Here is a 19,597-nt window from a genome sequence, read left to right as displayed (position 1 = left end):
TGTTGGCAGAGATTCATTTGTTCATTTAACAAACATTTGTTATAGTACTGGCCCATATACTATATACTACACAAATAAAGTGCTGCCCAGAAGAGGTAGGCTTGTACAATCATGTTATTGAGCGTGTGCTTTAAAGGAGGTGTGAACAAAGACCCCTGAAGCACAGAATAGAGTCTGGCCACAATTCAGAAGATGAAGTGAAGCTTGGCTACTGCAGAAGTTTAATCTGCACACTGGCCTCAGGGTTCTACAGCTTGACATTTTTTCAATTCTTCCTTTAATATAATAACAACAGATTCTGTGATCAGTTTGAAAGGCAATTGAAATGGCTTTGTCTCCTTAGAACATGGCTCACCTTTTCACTTTCTTATTCCAAATAATTTAAACGTGGTTTAAAGAAACATGTTCATAATAGACAAATTCTACTAAACTAGCAACTAAAATGTATTGGAACCCTCACACTCTGCCTCAATTTCTCCATGAGGAAAAAGTCTTTAGTTCAAACCTTTAAAGCTAAAAAATAAAAAAATATGATTAGTGTCCTACTGTGATGTACAATGGCTTAGAAAGTGACTTTTGATAAAATCCTAATCGTATGTTTTTTCTTTATGGTAAAATCAATAAAGTATTTGAGTTGGGAAAGGTTAAACAAAAGACTGGTCCTTTGCTGATAGAATGTTCTTTCTGCATGTTAGTGGCATGTATGTTAGCAGCATGCTCCTGCCTCATGCTCTGTGTCATGGTCTCTATAAAACCATAAAAGAGAAAAAAGAAAATAAGAGTGTATGCTGTAAAATAACTAGAACTTTAAAACCACATTTGTGGATTTTTTTTTTTCTTTATTTAGTTTTTGTTTTTGAGACAGGGTTTCTCAATGTTGCAGGTCTGGCTGTCCTGGAACTCGATTTGTGGATCAGGCTGGCCTCGAACTCAAAGGTCCGCCTGCCTGACTCCTGAATGCTAGGATTAAAGGCGTGTGTCACCACTGCCCAGCTAATATTTGTGTTTTTATTGTATTGTTACACAATAAAGGAGAGGTTCGAATCTTGTGACAAGGAGGCATATACCATGTGAATGAGCAGCATTTGTAAGTATGGCTGCTTCTTAGTTTCTCTGGTGGGCATTTAATACTAGGATTGGTTATAACACATTTGAAACTCACATGCCTGTCAGAGTCGTATTACTCTTCATAGTTCCTAAGTCGTGAAGATTTTTTATTTTAGTGGTTTTTATGACACTATACAAAGTATTTAAGGTGGGACTTTTTTCATGGACAGGTGCATCCCTTGTAAAGGTTCTCGGTTCCCTCCCACCCTTCCACGTCCTGCCGTGGCCATACTATCCTTTAAGCTTCCTTATTGTCAGACTTCGACAGAGAAAGGCCAAATGGAGGTATGTGGATGTCTTAATACTCTGAATTTGATAGTAAGTACCTGTGACACAGAAGGTTTTACGTCATCACAGTGGCCAGTGTTGAGTAATACTACACTGTGATTAAATAATGCAGTAGGGCACTGCTTGTGATCCCAAGGCCACCTGATGTGGTTGCTGTCACAGCTTCCAAGGCTCACTACTAATGACTGGGAGGGCCTTACCAGGGATGGACCCGCCCTGCTAGGGTCAGGTAAACCTGCTGCCCTCTGACTGTGAACTCATCCTACTCTAGACCTAGCCCCGCTGTCGTAAAAGACATTTGAAACCTTGCAGTTAGTTATTCTAGTTAGGAAATAAGTCATCTACAGAATAGTTTAGCGAGTTCTCTGAGGCCTAATATAGGAGATAAAAATATTCACATATACACATAGACACCTTTTTTCAAAGACTAGAACATAAAGCTAAACTATAATATCACATTGAGAGTTGTAAAATAAGCTTCTATGAAAGGGTTTCAGAAAATATTTTAAAGCTGGTATCTTCAGATGTACCTCATACTTGTGGGGTGCTAAGGGGATGTTAGTTTTATGAACTTTGATCCATTTTTGCAGGAACAATTTTGGCATTCGGTCCTGTTTCACAACTACCTTGATTACTTGGCTAAAAATGGTTATGATTATGAGGAGAACATTAAAAATCAGGCAGTAAAAGAGCAGCAAGAACTTTTGATGAAAATGCTTGCGGTGAGTAAAATGTGCTGAAAAAATTAGTGTTTAATTATTTTCTTAGGTTGAAATCTTTTTTCTTTAAAATGGGGTCTCTCTATATAGCCCTGGCTGTCCTGGAACTTGCTCTATAGACCAGTCTGGCTTCAGACTGAGGGAGCCAATAGCTCTAGGTGGAATTTCTTAAAAGATCTGTAAATAAATGCTAAATTCTATCATCTAGGATTCATAGATTGTACCTTTTCCCTTCAAGTTTCTCCCACTTGATGACACAGTTAAAATATTTGAAATATTTCCCTGTAGTTAGAGTTGGCCTTCCTGGTGCTGTGCTCCAGTAGGTACTCTAGGTGACTTGCATGTCTGAGAGCCATTGTTGTGACTCCTGCTTGTCTACACCATAAAATTAGGTGTAGACTGTTCTAGGGTTGGACAATTTTAAGATGTCCTTGGCGTTTGGGTTTCCGAGCCTTTTGTCCTCACCAGTGGCCAGGTTTGGTGTCTTGGGTTCTTCACTACTTTATTTTTGGCAGGGTCTCTTAAGGTTTGTTGTCCTCGATTCATGTTTGTTTGCCTTTTTTTTTTTTTTTTTTTTTTTTTTTAAGGAATGTGATCCCATCCATATCTTTTCCACTGTTGACCTTTTGAGGGGAGTGACCATTAGTTCATTCTAGCCACTGCCCTCTTGAGTCAGAGTTCCACCTTGATTAGAAGTGCTACTCTGGACTTACCATACCAGCAGTCCAAGGAGGCTCAGGTGAATATGTAGAGCTTCATGCTCATAGGTCAGGTGTGTAACTCACAAAATGCTCCTGCACCCTGAGTTCTCAGTGCCCTGGTTCCTTCAGTGACAGGACACATTTTGAGTTGCCATGTGCCGAGTTTTCAGAATTCAAACCTAAAAGAAGAACCAGTATTCCCTAAGACGTAGTAAAAGAATGTTGTTCTTCCTCCTCTTCCTCCTTTCTAATATTTGTTTTTACTTATGTGTATGAGTATATTTGCCTGTATGTGTGTATGTGTACCATGTGAGTACCTGATGGTCACAAAGGCCAGAAGATGGTATTAAGTTCTCTAGAGTTCCAGAGAGTTAGGGGCCCCTGTGGGTGTCAGGAATATAACCCAAGCCCTCTTTAAGAGCATTTGAAAGGACTGGAATCAACACAGGACACTACAAGGCCAAGTTCTCATCACCTAGGAGATTTATTTGCCCAAAAGGGTCAAAGGGCAAGGAATAAGCGACAAAGACAGGAGACAGGATGAGGGAGAAGGGATACTTGTCCTATCCAGAGGACTGCCTCTGGATAGAAGAACAGTTGTGACCCATAGTCAAATGGCAGTTTATAAAGAGAAAAGGGGAAACAGTGTTAGGATGTGTTGGTTTGTTCTGATTGGGCATGTTAATTAGGGTAGCCAAAAGGGGGCTTTTGATTTCTGGACTTCAGTATTTTGATAGCTGGACCTTGGTGTAGTCAGCCTCAGGAGGAGGAAGTGGCCAAATAAGGGAGTAGACCTTGGTGGCTAGCTTTAGGAACATAATCTGTGGTTTAGCTATGAGGAGGGAAGGGGAAAGAAAGGGCAAGGCCTGACAGAGCCATGTTTGCCTACTGGAGCCCTTCATTTGCACCACTGAGCCATCCCTCTTGCCCCAGAACACCCTTCTTTTTATATGGTAGGCATAAAAAAGTTGTGCAATGTTTATTTACAAAGTTGTCTAGCTAATTCTGGTAGTTGAAGATCATAGACAGACATGAAATTTTAAGGATGTTTACTTCTCCCATCCAAATTCCCTTTGTGGCATTTGTTTTGTCAGTTCTGAACAAAGTAATAACTAGTTGTTGTTTTAATTCACTTTTTAAAATTCCCTGCCCTATTGTGATTCGGTGGTAGCTGGAAAAAAATTTAGGAGAATGCATTTCAATTTTGAACAGTTGTCTGTTCATGTAGTTAACATCTGAAATATGTCATGTCTCACTGAATCTAAGCTACTATTTGTAAATGTACCACTATTTGATGTATTTAGGCCACTAAGAAATACTGCCAGTCAAGCCAACCCACCATTAATATAAGATACTTTTCAGTTTTGTCATGTAAAAATGTGCATTTTAGAAGCAGTGAGATAGTTCACCCAGAGACTTTTTTGTTTTTTTAAGTTTGACTTACCATGATTTGATTTTGATTTCCCCCCTTGATTAGCTTTCTTGTAAACTGGAGCGAGAATTTCGCTGTGTGGAACTTGCCAATCTAATGACTCAGAATGCTGTGAACTTAGCCATTAAATATGCTTCTCGCTCTCGGAAATTAATATTGGCTCAAAAACTTAGTGACCTCGCTGCAGAAAAGGCAGCTGAATTGGCAGAAGCCCAGACAGAAGAAGAGAAAGAAGAGGATTTCAGAATAAAACTGAATGCTGGGTAAAAGAACAACAGCTATTTGAATTTTACTTTACTGTCCTGAATATGAAATTGGCCTTGCATTTGTTCCTTATGGAATAATACTATTATCCATCAGTTACAGTCATACCACTACAGAATGGAGTCAGCCACGGGCCAGAAGTCAAATTGAAGAAGACACTGAGGACAGAGAAGAGACTGTTCAAGAAGAAAAAGAACAACCAGAGCCACACAACCACGGTGAGACACGTTTTCAAGTACTGAAAGATAAGGAAGCCCAGTGATAGCACTTGCCATGCCATGCTGGCAACCTGAGTGCCACCTCCAGAGCACACCAAGAAGTAGAGAGCCGACTCTACAAAGTTGTCCTCTGATCTCCGTGTGCACAAAGTGCCATCCCCCCAACAATGATAAATTAGGTGGATGGATGGATGGATGGGGGGAGAGAGAAAGAGAGAAAGGAAGGAAGGAAAAGAAAAAGAGAGAGAGAGAGAGAGAGAGAGAGAGAGAGAGAGCTATCGTGGGCATTGCTTTTCCCATTTTGGTTGGCTGAGGGAAATTGAATTCCCATACTTTTTCAAGGTATCTCTGCTGTCTAGGTGTTGAATATCAAGGAAGACTTCATTTTCCTCACTTACCCATTGTGTTGTTTTAATTATAGGGCAGAACTTATTCCAAAGTGCAAATTCCCCTGATATGCCAGCTCTTAAATCAGGTGAGAAATAAATGTAAGCTTGAAGCATATAACAATGGCTGTAATCCAGTCAGAAGAGGATAGGTACCAGAGGATGTCCTCATGGAGTTCTGACAGCAGACACTAGAGATGAATTAGCCAGCAGGGGAGCAGTGGACAGGCGCAGGGGCAGAGGAAACAGTATGTGTGAAGACTGCAGACGGCTGTCTGAGGCAAAAAGAGCAGTTTGGTAGGACCTTGGAGGGATAGGCAGCAGGCAAATGTTGAAGATGTTTTTAGACTATTGAGAATCGAAATCTTCATTTTAAGGTCCCTGGGAGGCTGCCGTAGGTTCTAAGCAGAACATAACCATCACACATAATACTGAGGAGGGATAGACATAAGACTACTGGAGCAGTCCAAGTGAGACCGAATAGTTTGGCTTGGGATAGAGTAGTGAGTGTTCCTAAGGTGGAAGATGGTTCATAGTGAAGAACAGGATAGCATCAGAAACACTAGAGAAAAGCAAACAGGTTTATAGGGGAAGCTGATGTGTTACCATTAGCTAAGTAGGTCACATAGTTAGGCATTTGCTTCAAAAACTCTTGAAATAAATCTGAAACCATTGGCATAAGTAGAGCAGTTTATATGCACAGGTGAGCATGTATTATGTATTGTAAAGCAAGAAGAAACAGCCTCAGTTGAGGGAATTTCCAGCATTTAAACATCTAATACAGTAGAGAGAGGGAGAGAGCCACTGGTCCAGAGAGGAGAAAATATTGAAGGAAGAATCCAGTATATGAAAAACCATTGAGAGGTCAAATAAAGGAGCAGAGAATAACCATCACATTTGGTTAGGGGTTTTAGCTGTGGTGTAGGTGGGCTGGACTATACCATTGTATAGAGAGATGTATGGGCAAGGAGGAAGTGATTGTAGTAATGTCAGTGGCTTTTGAAAAATTTGGTAGGAGTTGTAAGAGAGGATGGTAGTTGGAAGTGTAAAGAGTTTGCTTTGTTTTGTTTTTGAGAGAGGCAAATGAAAGGGGGAAAATGTCAGAAGATGCGGAAAGAGGCATCACTAGGTTGTTTCCTTGATAGGTGGGCGTGGGTGTCCACATTCAAGGGATTACTAACCTTAGCACCATGTTGCATGGTCACAGTATGTTTCTCAGCAGCAAATTGAAATAGTTCCCATCTAATATTGCTTTGTCTTGGAAGAAGGAAAGAGGTCATCTGTATTTGTTAATTGTATTAAAGTCACGTGGCAGTGCTCACCTTTAATACTAGCACTAGAGAAGCAGGAGGGGAACGCTATAAGTTTGAGGCCAGTCACGCTGACTTAGTGAGACTCTTATCTCCAACAACAAAAAAAAGTTACTAAGTACCTTTGTTCTCATAATACAAATTAAAATATTCTATTTAGTATTGTGAAACTCAGAAGTTATCTTAAAAAAAAAACAAAAAACACTATTGAGAGTTTTCTCCTTGTTAATAGGTGCAGTCTTCTCTAGCAGCCAAGGACGGGTAAACCCCTTCAAGGTAACCAATGATGTTTTCTGTTTGGATAATATCATTTAAAGGTATCTCCAGATGGCCTCCTTAGACTGGGGGCGGGGGTGGGGGACTATAGGCAGATGACTGCAGTCGTTCCCATCTAAGCGTTCCTCCTTCGCTCTGAGTACTCAGTGCTCATGTTTGTCTGTGGGGTGTGGTATTTGAGAGAATATGCTTCAGTCTCAATTTAGGTTGTATTTCCATGAATTCATTTCCAAAAAGGATGCTACAGCAGGGTTGTTTTCTTCTTCATACAGTGTGCTCTTTTCTCTTCAGGTGCTAGTCAATTCCAAAGAACCAGCTGTATCGATGAGTTCCACACGCTCAACTAATATTTTAGACAATATGAACAAATCATCCAGGAAGTCCACCCCTCTTAATCGAGCAGCAAATAATGAAAAATCCCCGGTCATAAAGCCTCTTGTCCCCAAGCCAAAGTCTAAGCAGGTACTGCTTTGGTGGCCTTGTGCACTCTGCATGGGTAGATGAGGTGCCAGTGGTTTACCACAGTGTGGCTAGGGAGTGTATTCAGGCCAGGATCAGCCCCAGAATCCCCTCTTAAATGTGTATGTTTGCCCAGACTCACACATCTGTTTGTTTGCATAGGCATCTGCAGCATCCTATTTCCAGAAAAGAACTTCACAGGCTGATAAGACTGAGGAAGTAAAAGAAAATCCTAAAAATCCATCACCTGAAACTCCAGCTATGTGCCTTCAAAACTCTGAAAACCAAAGGTCAGTATGTAGAGAAGTTTGAAGATGCAGTGTCCCAGCCAGGTATGGTGACTTATCCCTTTAATCCTAGCATTTGGGAGGCAGAGGCCAGTCAGGTCTACAAAGTGAGTTCCAGGACAGCCAGAGCTAATAGTGAGACTGTGTTTCAAAATTAATTAATTAAAAATAGCATTTTAATTGTAAATACCTTTGTCATTCAGGCTAATCAGTTAGGATTTATTCAGTTCAGCATATCGAGAGGCTGTACAGCTAGCGGGTGGACTAAACATGGGGATTCCGGTGTCAAACTGCTTAACTGTGCAGTCCTACTTACTCTGTGATCTATCTGAGCCTCAGTTGCCTGGTTAATCCATTGAGATATTAATTATTTCCATATCATAGGGTTTTTCTATTAGGTAATACACATAAAGCGTTTAGGATGTGTGGCAGCAAGTGCTGAGAAACTTAAGTATTTCCATTAAATCTTCTGATGACCTTAACAGTTTGTGCAGAAGGTATAATAGAATCCCATCAAATTTACAAATGTGCTTTGTCCCATGCTCTCCCTAATGATGGTGCAGGAAGAACCCAGGTCAGTGGTCAGTGGGGTGAGGTGGTGTAAGGGCTGAGAAGTCAGCAGATTTTGTTCAGATAGCTGCTTTGCTAAATGGCGAGCCTGTGAATGACAGCTGGGGGAATTCTCAGGCCAGATGGGCTCAGAGAAGTTGGAGGTCTTGAACCTATAAACACACAAGAACTGAAAATGCAGAGTTTGTGTTTCTGCACTGACAGATGTAAAGGAAAGTGATCCTTCTGAATTGATCCTGCAGAGGATTCTCCAGCTCACTGATCTTGCAGTGTGCAGGCTTTTGAAAGTAATATGGATATTATTAACTAGTATAGTTGTATCTCCCTTACTTCATATGAGTCTTGAAAGGCTAATGGTTAGTTACTAATTTCAAAGGCCATGTGACACTTAGTTTTTTTTCACATAATTATTACTTTAGGCCGAAGACTGGGTTCCAGATGTGGCTGGAAGAAAATAGAAGTCATATTTTGTCTGACAATCCTGACTTTTCAGATGAAGCAGACATAATAAAAGAAGGGATGGTTCGATTTAGAGTATTGTCCGCTGAAGAAAGGAAGGTAAGGATTGCTGTGCCGAAATGAGATCTCAGTGGATTTCCCAGGTTTAAAAAGTTCTTATAAAAATGCCGTTTTAGTTGGAAAATTAAATACATCAAAAAGTCTCAGTGAAGAGGAAATTAGATGTGGATGAATTTTGACAAGTAGACCTGTGGTTGTTACTGAGTACTATGGTTACTCTACCTGTGTAAATGTGTACTCTACCTGTGTAAACTACTCCCTCAAAAGGACATTTTAGTTATGAACTGAAAACAAAAGAATATCTGCTTAGAATCTATTGTGTATTTTTAACTTGATTGTTTGGGGTTTTGCTATTGAGTTTTCAATGCTGCTTAAATGTTACGGATATCCATCCCTTGCTCAGACAATTAGTTTGCAAATATTTCCTTTCAAAGAAAAGAAATCTAAATATGTCAACAATTAGAACCTTTAACGATAAACTTAAAAACTCAAGTGCTAATTACTGTTTTGTGTACAAAAACATTACCCATGGAAGTAAGTAGACCATTTTTATCATATTTTTTCCTTCGTGCATAAAAATCTCTTTACCCCACTGTTTTACAAAGGCATGGACCAACAAGGCCAAGGGAGAGATTGCCAGTGATACACCTGAAGTGAAGAAGCGAAAACATGAGGTGTGTGAGGCAGAAAACCAGGAAGAAGCAGCAAAGGAGAATATGGATCTGTCTAAAAAACAAAAAACATCAGCTCTTTCCACCAATCAGAAACTGTCGGCTTTCGCATTTAAGCAAGAATAAAGGAAGGGGAGGGTCAGAAAATATTGAAACTTGGCTCCAGCCTTTGGTTAACCCTAGACTTGTTTTAGTCTTCAGAGAGGGTATTACTATACTCCTGTGACAGTATAGTGGGCAGTATAGAGACAGTGTAGTGGGCAGGGGTGCAGCTCGGTGGTGGAGGGCTTGCCTAGCATGCACAAGGCCCTGTGGTCCATCCTTATTGCCACAAAAGCCAGGAAAGTAAAGTAGCAATTTGCTGCATCAGAAACACAACGTAAGAGCTGTCTGTGCAGATGACTTGCCTTCCCCAGATAGAAGTGTCATGATTGTAGTTACTACCAGGGACACCATCATGTCCCCAGGGGTTCCGTTTTTACTGTTTCTTTAAAAATCATTAGAAGTCTCAATCTTAAGACCTCTTTACCTTCTAAGGTTTCCTCCTCCTTCTGTTTATGTTTCATAGTAGAAGTGCCATGGTCGTTGGCTTCCCGAGTGAGTTATTATTGATTACTTTCTTGTCAACTTGATCTAAGGACTGTGGCTTTTAATATGGGCACCAATGTGTAAATAATTTTGTAAATGAGATATTTTGTATGTCTGGGAACATACAAAATATCTATGGCTTCCTGTTATGTTTGTACAGACCGGGTCTTTTAAATAAATAAAACTTTGTTATTTGTACATTTGTCTTGATGCAGTATTAACATTGAATTTCCATGTCCCATATTCTGCCGCATCATTTGTGGGGTCGAGAAAGGCTAAAGGCCTTACTTAGAGATTGTGGCTGTGTGAGCATCCATGCTTGTCCTTATCAGCAGCAGCAGGGTTCTGCTGAGTGAGTCTTCAAAAGCTTGATAAGACTAGTTAGAGGAAAGGGAAGTGTCTAACTGCTCTTTTCAGCAGCCACAGTTTAATTATTTTGTGCATCTGGGGGGGTGGTGTGTGTGTGTGTGTGTGTGTGTGTGTGTGTGTGTGTGTGTGTGTGTTTGGTGTATGAGTGCAGGTTAATATGCCACACCTTAGGTATCAGTCCTAGCCTCCACTTTGTTTGAAGCGGGGTCTCTTTGTTGTCTACAATGGCCCATGTGCTTCTGGGGATTCTCTTATCTCTACCTCTCATCTCACTGTGGGAGCCTTGGAATTGCAGATGTATATTTGGTGCTCAGCTTCTTGTGGGTTCCAGGGACTGTGTAATGAGTAATGAGTGTTGTACTCACAGCTATCTCTTCAGCCCCACATTTGTCTATTGTAAGCAGAGATGAATAAAAACCAAACACATCCCAAAGTGTGGATGCAGTAGTAAGTGGGGTGGCTCACAACTAGGGATAGTTCATAGGTTGAAAGGACAAGGAGCCTGGGGGATCAGTTTGAGGCCATTCAGGGCTATATAGTGAGACCCTATCTCAAAAAAAAAAAAAAAAAAAAAATGCCAGTGCTACATTCTAAGATACTGTCTCAAACAAAAACCCACAGAGAAACAAGAACAAGACAAAAATCAAATCCAAACTGCTGTTTTCCCGGTCCTCTGCCTCCCTCTCCCCCACACAAACTTTGTGAACAACTTGATCTCAAACATAATTGGGGGAATCTGTTCTTTTTTATTATTTCTATTTTATGTACATTGGTGTTTTGCCTGCAGGTATGTCTGTATGAGGGCGTTGGATCCCCTGGAACAGGAGTTACAGACAATCGTGAGCTACCATGTGGGTGCTGGGAATTAAACCTGGATCCTCTGGAAGAGCAGTCAGTGCTCTTAACTGCTAAGCCGTCTCTTTAGCTTCAGGGGAACTCTATTCTTAGGTATATATGATCCTGCAGTAAGAAACTAACTAGCCTTCATACAGTGTTTAGTGTAAATTCATGTTCCATATAGGAAATGACAAAAAAGAAAAACCCTAGCCATTTTAAAACAACACAAGCCTAGAATTCAAAGTGTGTCTTTGTGCCACAGAAGGCAGAAGGTGTGGCCCATGTAATTCTCCCTAATTTGTGTTGATATTCTTCTGTGAAAAAACATAGACAGAAAGTAAACAACAGTATAAAACAGCCAGCAAAACCAGTAATTTAGAAAATCTCTGGTGAGAATGACAAAAATAGAAAAGGAAAAATATAAATAAATGATCTCTGGGTGAAAAGGAAAGTATTAGCAGCAAATGGCACAATCTGTTGTGAAGGTACTTTATGGAGCATGTTTAAAGTCAAGAATTAAGAGACTGCAGTAAGTAAGGGAGACTATTCTAGAAAATGGGAAGGGGCTTGTTAGGTCACTGAGGAAGAAGGAATTACAATTGGACATCATCATCTCAGGTCCACTATTTCCAGCCCACTCTACTGGAAGACCTGCCCTGTGGACTCAGGATTTCACACCTGTGCTGCAACCAATACGCACATGAACCAATTCTTTACAGTAGATTCATCCCCATCTCTTTTATACTTACTATGTATCATTACCAACCTTCCGGTGTATGGAAGAAGGTGATTTCAGAGGTAGGGCTTTGTGTTTGTTAAACAACCTTTCTTACCTTAGTATATTTAAATCTATTATATGCTGTATACTGGTGGTTGAAAGACAGACTGTTTACTATAGTTGGAAGACACTTTCTTCCCAGTTAGACAATGACCAGCTATGCAGTGGTGGCACACATTTTTGATCCCAGATTTTGATCTCGGGAGGCAGAGGTAGGTGGATCTCTGTGAGTTCAAGGCTAGCCTGGTCTATATAGTTACCAGCCAGGGATATGTAGAAAGACCCTCTTGAAAACTATCAAACAAACAAACAAAAATGTTTTCCCCAGGGTTGTAAATGGTCACCTTCAAAGAGTGTTCCTCTGAAGGCAGCTGACTTGAAAACTGATAGTTTTTCTAAAGGGAGGATATTAATGTGGCACAGTAAGATAGGGACTCTATGACATTTCCCTCTAAAACAAAATGTTACAGTAACTGATAAAAATTGTAGCTGGGGCTTCCATTCCGCCGCCGCTGATTGACCTGGAACTAGGTGCAGACATGACCCATGATAAGGTAGAAGAGGGGATGGCTTGAGCTCTCTTGGGTTGCAGACAGCACTGGAAGGACAGAGACTACATCTTCTGGAGCAGGAAGACCGAGGCGGTTATTTACTCTTATCTGTGTACGTGCTTCCATAATAAATACCTACTTATCATCAAAAAAAAAATTGTAGCTGGGTGTACTTAGACAAAAACAAAAAACAAAACAAAACAAAAAAACCTTCAAACTCTACATTGGAAAACAAAACCCACAAATATACAATCCAACGAGCAAATGAACAAAATGCACAGACAGTAAATGTACAGTGAGAAAAACTTCAGTAACAGGATACAAATTAAAATTACAATAAGGTATCACTACATGTCTGTTAGAGTAGCCAAAATGAAAAATACTGGTTACAAGAGATACTACTGAAGATGCAGGAAAACTAATTGTGCACATTTTGGTAGTAGGAATATAAAACTTCACTCAGTCTATAGTACAGTCTGGCAGTTTCTTTCAAAATTAGTACACCAGACTGGGTGATGGTGGTGCATGCCTTTAATTCCAACACTTGGGAGGCAGAGGCAGTGGGATCTCTGTGAGTTCGAGACCAGCCTGGTCTATAACAGCCAGTTCCAGGACAGCCTCCAAAGCCACAGAGAAACCCTATGTCAAAAAAACAAAAACAAACAAACAACAACAAAACCACCAGCATTTGGAAGGTAGACACAAGAGCAGAAGTTCTAGGTAGGTTAGCCTTAGCTACATTGCAGTCTGAAACTAGATTGGCCTATATGAGACCTTGTCTCAAAAACAAACAACTGGGGGTGTTGGTAGAGTGTATGCCTAGCATGGACAAAGCCCTGGGTTCAATAGCCAGCACCACATAAAAACAGGTGTGGTGCACACCTATAATCCAGCACTTGGCTACATAGCAATTTTGAGGACAGCCTGGGCTCCATGAGACTTTGTGTCAAAACACAAACAAATATAAAACGATAAAGAACCTCATTAAAATGAGTTGCCATGTAACACCATCTTCTGTATTTTTCCCAGAGAAATGAATTTTAATTTGTAAATTGTAATAGCCCCAAACCTGTAAACTACCCATGTTTCTTGACACAACTAGTCACTTGAGATGAGGGTACCTCAATTGTGAATTGATTACTACCCCATATTGACCTGTGGACATATCTGTGGAACATTTTCCTGCTTGTTGATATAGTAGGGCCCAGCTCACTGTCTGCAGTGCCATCCCTAGGCAGGTGAGTCTTGGCTATTGTGTTAGTTACTTTTCTGTTGCTATAAAGAGACACCATGACCAAAGCAACTTAATGGAGGAACCAGTTTATTAGGGGCTTACAGTTTCAGAGAATTAGAATCCTTGAGCATCATGAAAGCGGGCAGGCAAGCGTGGTGCTGGGGCAGTGGTTGAGAGCTTACATCTTGATCCACAAGCACTAGGCAGAAAGAGCTAACTGGGAGTCTTTGGAAAGTTCAAAGACCACCCCCAGTGACACACCTCCTCCAGTAAAGACACACCCCCTAATCCTTTCCAAACAGTTCCATCAACTTGGGACCAAATATTCAATCATATGAGCCTATGGGAGCCATTCTCATTCAAACCACAGCTATATAAGAAAAGTAACTCTGAGCAAATCAGAGAAGGAGACCATTAAGTAGCTTTTCTCTATGGTCTTTGCTTCAGTTCCTGCTTCCAGTTTTCTGCCATGAGTTCCTCCCTTGGCTTCTCCTCGTGGTAGACAGTAACCTGTAAGCCACACAGACCCATTCCTCCACCAAGTTGCTTCTAGCCAGTGTTTTATCACAGTAACAGCAAATTAGGGCACTATCCAAACATCACTCACTCACTAGGTGACTGAACAGATGATGGTATTTACATGCAATAGGATATTGTGCAACTACAACAAAACTCTTCACAGTTGATATATTAACCACAAGAATATTTCATTGTGTGAAAATCCAGTCTCAAAGGATATACTACAATATAACAATCAAGAAATAACACAGGGCCTGGTGGAAGAGGCCAGCCTGGTCTTCAAAGAGAGTTTCAGGACAGAGAAAACCTGTCTCAAAAAAGAAAGAAAGAAAGAAAGAAAGAAAGAAAGAAAGAAAGAAAGAACAGAGGGCCCAACAGAGATGACTCAGTAGTTAAGAACCCTTACTGCTCTCTCAGAGGTCTTGAGTTCATGTAGGGCAACTCACAACTGCCTGTATTGCCTGTAACTCCATCTTGAGGAGACCCCATACCCCATATCTCCTGGATACTGTGGGTATCTGCACATGTGTCTTATGTTTACATGGATGCAAATATAGAAATAACACAGGCACAGAGATAGAGAACTTAATGGTTAAAGAGTTAAGTTGAGAAGAAGGATGTGGTGAAGGAGCGACAAGAGGGACCCTGTGACGATGCTGTGTTAGTTTCTATTGAGTAGCATGGACCCAAATAACCAAAGCTACTTAGAGAAAAGATTTATTTTGCTCATGGTTTCCAAGGGCTCAATTCAAACTTTCTTTGCCCCACGTACTTGGACAGAAATATCAGTCATGATGAACATTTGTGAACAGGAAGCAGAGAGGACCATGGGATAAGATACAGCCCCAAGGTCAAGTCCCTAGTGGCTCCTGTCTTCCACCTAGACCTCACCTCCCAAAACCCATCACCAAATAGGGGCTGGAGAGGTGGCTCAGCAGTTTAGACTAATTATTGTCCTCTCAGAGGACCCTAGTTGGGTTTCCAGCACCCATATGACAACTTACAACCAGCTGGAACTTCATTTCCAAAGGACATGAGGCACAAATATGATGCGTGTACCTACATGCAGGCAAAACATTCATACCTATAAATAAATCTAAGCAATACTTTTTTAAAACCACAAAGTAGTACCATCAGCTCACACACTGACACACGAGTAACATCCCCTTCAAACCACAGCAATCGCAGAGTTGAGTTATTTTGATCATGAGGGTGGCTTCAAGAGGCTGCACATGTTGCAGAATTGCAACCCTACACAGACAAATGAGTCTACACTGGTAAAATGGAAGTTCAATGGTTTGTAACTGTTCCTTTCTTGCTTTTGATATTGTGCTATAGTTGTGCAAGATTAATGCTGAGGAAGGCTGGTAGGGGAGAATAGCTGGGCATGTCCCACATCTGGTGTTAAGGAGCCCTAATGTGGCACTTTTAGCCTAGGGAAGAAAAGTTAGATTCTTTAAACAACAACAACAAACTATGCCTTTAGTCCCAGCACTTGGGAGGCAGAGGCTTGTGGATCTCTGTGAGTTCAAGGCCAGCTGGACTACAAAGCAGGTTCTAGGGCAGCCAAAACTGTTACAAAGAGAAGCTCAAAAAAAAAAAACAACCACAATTTTTAATTTTCATAGATTTATTTTATTTGTATGAGTGTTTTGCCTGCTTGTATCTATGTGCACCACTTGAATGTTTGGTGTCCTCAGAGATCAGAAGAGGTCATTGGAATGGTTGTGAGCCACCGTGAGGATGATGGGAACTGAACCCAGGTCCTCTACAAGAGCAACAAGTGCTCTCAACTGCTGAACCACCTCTCCTGTCCCTACATTAATTAGTTTATTTATTCTTGTGTGTGTGTGCACGTGTGTGTGTGTGTGTGTGTGTGTGTGTGTGTGTGTGTGTTTATATGTGGCATGGGGCGTGTTTAGGAAAGACAACACTGGTTGTCTCCTTGCTACCATATGGAGATCAAACTCAGGTCATAGAGCTTAGCAGTGAGCACCTTTACCACTGAGCCATTTTGCTGACTAACAGAGAAGTGATTTTGATTTCACTTTCTTCATTGTATTTGATTTTTTTTTTATCCCTTGAATTACAGCAGTCATCTGAGCGAGAGTGGAGACACTGGCAAGTCTGAGAATGGACAAATTTGCTAAGAGGTGGAATCTTTGACAACATACTGAGTGCCCAAGCCATGCTTACACCACCACTTCTAGGCTTGGGGTGTCTACGTGGTTCAAGCCATTAACACTCAGCCTTGGAGAGCACCAGCCTCCCACAAATGGAATCAGATCTCTGAATGGAGGCAGTTTTCCAGGGGTTCTATTGTGCATCTAGCTATGAGAACCACTGACTTACACCGATTTTAGTAGATAGCCAGTTTCTAGCAGGAAAAAAAATTACCTGGGATAACATCTTACTGAACACATTGATTCTATTTTAAGTGAGAGAGAACGTAGGACCCCTGAGTACTGAAAAGATCAGAGGTTGTTCATTTTTCCATCAGCTTTGGTTAAAGCCATCTGTGAAACTTTCATAACATTGACATTCATTTCCACAAATTCTTGGATGACTGACTGAGACAAATGTACAGTGAAGTTGCAATGCTAAAAATAGATCCAGCCAGAATAACACAAATACACAGTTTGCTCCTCTGCCTTACTAGATCTTCTCATTTGCGTTGTCGATGGCATTGTTTCTGGTAGGATGGTGGTCCTCGGGCTCAGAGGCAGCAGCATGTCTGTCCGGACTTTCCAAGAGTTGAGCAACCAACCAAAGGGACCAAGAAATGCTGGCATGAGGATCTGTTCCGTTAGCTTCAGAAACATCTGTCATGGTTTTCACGTCTGCACTTAGAGGATCACTGCAAACAACAAAGAAGCAAGCAGACAAAACCCTCAGAATTAGAAGTGGGCAGTGGTGGCACACATCTTTAATCCCAACACTCAGAAGGCAAGTGGATCTCTGTGAGTTCGATGAGGCCAGCCTGGTCTACATAGTGAATTCCCAGACAGCCAGGGCTATGTAAAGACCCTGTCTCAAAAAACCAACCAACCAAAGCCAACAAACAAGTATAAGAACTGTTGATCACCAAAAGAAAAAAAAAAAAGTTAGCGGGGTGGTGGCGGCGCATGCCTTTAATCCCAGCACTCGGGAGGCAGAGGCAGGCGGATCTCTGTGAGTTCGAGACCAGCCTGGTCTACAAGAGCTAGTTCCAGGACAGCCTCCAAAGCCACAGAGAATCCCTGTCTCGGAAAAAAAAAAAAAAAAAAAAAAGAACTGTTGATTACTCCAGTGTTTAAGACTTGACTCTGAAAATGAATCTCTTGCTGAGCTGCTGCCTACACACAACTTTTCCTTTGGCCCTTCTAGGAGTTTCATTAAGCAATGGGAAACAAATACAGATTTAAAAGTAAACCCGCAGAATTAATGATGAAGTGTAAAGCAGGGAGGAGTGGTAAGATGTCCATGTCTAGAATTCAATAAACAAACAAACAAACAAAAAAGAGGTCAGTGAGCAAGGCCTGGGGAGGCTAGCAGCCTGGAATGGTTGCCAGTGTTGGTGCAAAAGTGCAGATTGGAGCTGAGCCAGTCTAGGGTAGGGCATGAGAGCCTACATTGCTAACTTCTTGCAGGTGACACCACCAAAATTGTTCTGGTCAGCTGGGCGAAAGCAGGATCTGCTCCTGGAACCTGAGAGGGACCTCAGGCTGAGAGGAGGTGGTGGGGGATGGGGAGGTGGAGGGGTGGGGTCTGGAGCCATGGAGGCCACAAAGCTGCAGCCAGTCTGCTCTGTAGAGAACAGATTCAGGGTTTCCTGATTTTAGTTTTAAAAAAAATCTAGAATTTCGGTGAGCCACCCTGTCTTATGTTTGGCAGCAGATGGAAGGCTTCTATGTTAAAGACAAGCATATTTTTGTAGGGAGGACCAGAGTTGCACATTCTGCCACTCCTGGGGTTGCTGTCTGCTTACAGCATTGAACAGGAGGCAGTGAGCTGAGGTGAAGCATCTTGCCAGGGTACCAGGGTGCCAAATGCCCAGTTTGTATGGGGAATTTGAAAAACTATGAGGATTTGACCAAGGCTAGTTTTCTGTCAACTTGACAGAATCTGGAGTCATCTGAGAGGAGGGAGCCTCAATTAAGAAAATGCCTCCATAAGGTGGGGCTGCAGAAAGCCTGTAGGCATTTTCTTGATTAGTGACTGCTGGGGGAGTGCCCAGCCCATTTGTGGGTGGTGATTTCCCTGGACTGGTGGTCCTGGGTTCTATAAGGAAACAGGTTGAGCTGGTCATGGTGGTGCACACTTTAAACCCAGTACTTGGGTGGCAGAGGCAGGTGGATCTCTGAGTTCAAGGCCAGGTGGTCTACAGAGAGAGTTCCAGGACAGTCAGGGTTGCTACACTGAGAAACCCTGTTTTTTTTTTTTGGGGGGGGGAGGAAGGAAGGAAGGGAGGGAGGGAGGGAGGAACAGAGGAAGGGAAGGAGGGAGGAAGGAAGGAAGGAAAAGAATGAAGGCAGGAAGGGAAGAAAAAATGAGGAGCAAGCCAGTAAGCAGCTCCCCTCCATGGCCTCTGAATCAGCTCCTGCTCCAGGTTTCTGCCCTGTTTGATTTCCTATCCTCACTTTCTTTGATGATGAACAATTCACCCGGTGTGGTGGTTTGAATGACAGTGGCCCCCGTAGGCTCATGTTTGAAGACTTGGTCCCCAGTTAATGGAACAGTTTGGGAAGGATTAGGAGGTGTGGCCTTGTTGGAGTATGAGTATCACTGGGAAGTGGGCTTTGAGGTTTCAAAAGCCCACATCATCAGACCCAGTCTCTCTCTCTCTCTCTCTCTCTCTCTCTCTCTCTCTCTCTCTCTCTGTGTGTGTGTGTGTGTGTGTGTGTGTGCGCTCTTGAGCGCACTCGCATGCATATATGCGTGCATATGTTCCTGCCTGCCTGCCTGTCTGTCGGTGTCTCTGTCTCTCTCTGCTGCCTGTGGATCAGGATATAAAGCTCTCAGCTACTGCTCCAACACTTCCACCATGATGATCATGGACTAACCCTCTGAAAATGTAAGCAAGCCCCCAAATAAATGTTTTCTTTGTAAGAGTTGCCTTGGTCTTGGGGTCTCTTCATAGCAATAGAACAGTCACTAAGACACCTGGGAAACACTCTCCAGAACAACTCAGGATCACAGTACTGGCCCTGTGGAGAATGGATCCTAGCAGTGATGAAATGGTTACAGCTATGAAAATGTAGACACTTTCCCTTTTCCATTTTCTCTTCTTTTAAAAAAAAGATTATTTTTAAAAGATTATTTTTTTTCAAGACAGAGTTTCTCTGTGGCTTTGGAGGCTGTCCTGGAACTAGCTCTTGTAGACCAGACTGGTCTTGAACTCATGAGATCCACCTGCCTCTGCCTCCCGAGTGCTGGGATTAAAGGCATTTGCCACCAACGCCCGGCAAGATTATTTTTTTTAACCAGCCACAGCTCAAGCTTCAGGGGACTGCTTTTGTGAACTCCATGGACACC

General features: G+C 41.9%; 1 protein-coding gene across 2 annotated transcripts in view; it reads left to right on the top strand.

Annotated features, from left to right (window-relative positions):
• The window catches only part of Wdhd1 (WD repeat and HMG-box DNA binding protein 1), a 43,746-nt gene extending 33,753 nt beyond the window's left edge, over positions 1-9,993 (top strand). Inside the window, exons 16-25 of one of the 2 annotated variants that reach the window (XM_027386542.2) lie at positions 1,278-1,392; positions 1,986-2,117; positions 4,293-4,510; positions 4,614-4,729; positions 5,151-5,204; positions 6,658-6,701; positions 6,993-7,163; positions 7,323-7,450; positions 8,437-8,575; positions 9,142-9,993. In XM_027386542.2, coding sequence (XP_027242343.1) covers positions 1,278-1,392; positions 1,986-2,117; positions 4,293-4,510; positions 4,614-4,729; positions 5,151-5,204; positions 6,658-6,701; positions 6,993-7,163; positions 7,323-7,450; positions 8,437-8,575; positions 9,142-9,333 — 1,309 coding nt within the window. In that variant the 3' untranslated portion in view covers positions 9,334-9,993. Of the gene's footprint in view, positions 1-1,277; positions 1,393-1,985; positions 2,118-4,292; positions 4,511-4,607; positions 4,730-5,150; positions 5,205-6,657; positions 6,702-6,992; positions 7,164-7,322; positions 7,451-8,436; positions 8,576-9,141 lie in introns of both variants that reach the window. The other variant, XM_027386541.2, reaches the window with a different exon arrangement.
• The last annotated feature ends 9,604 nt before the right edge of the window (positions 9,994-19,597 follow it).

This window comes from Cricetulus griseus, assembly GCF_003668045.3.
Source record: "Cricetulus griseus strain 17A/GY chromosome 1 unlocalized genomic scaffold, alternate assembly CriGri-PICRH-1.0 chr1_1, whole genome shotgun sequence".
NCBI lineage: Eukaryota > Metazoa > Chordata > Mammalia > Rodentia > Cricetidae > Cricetulus > Cricetulus griseus.
The sequence above is the reverse complement of the archived record's forward strand: the minus strand, read 5'-3'. Positions and strand labels throughout refer to the sequence as shown.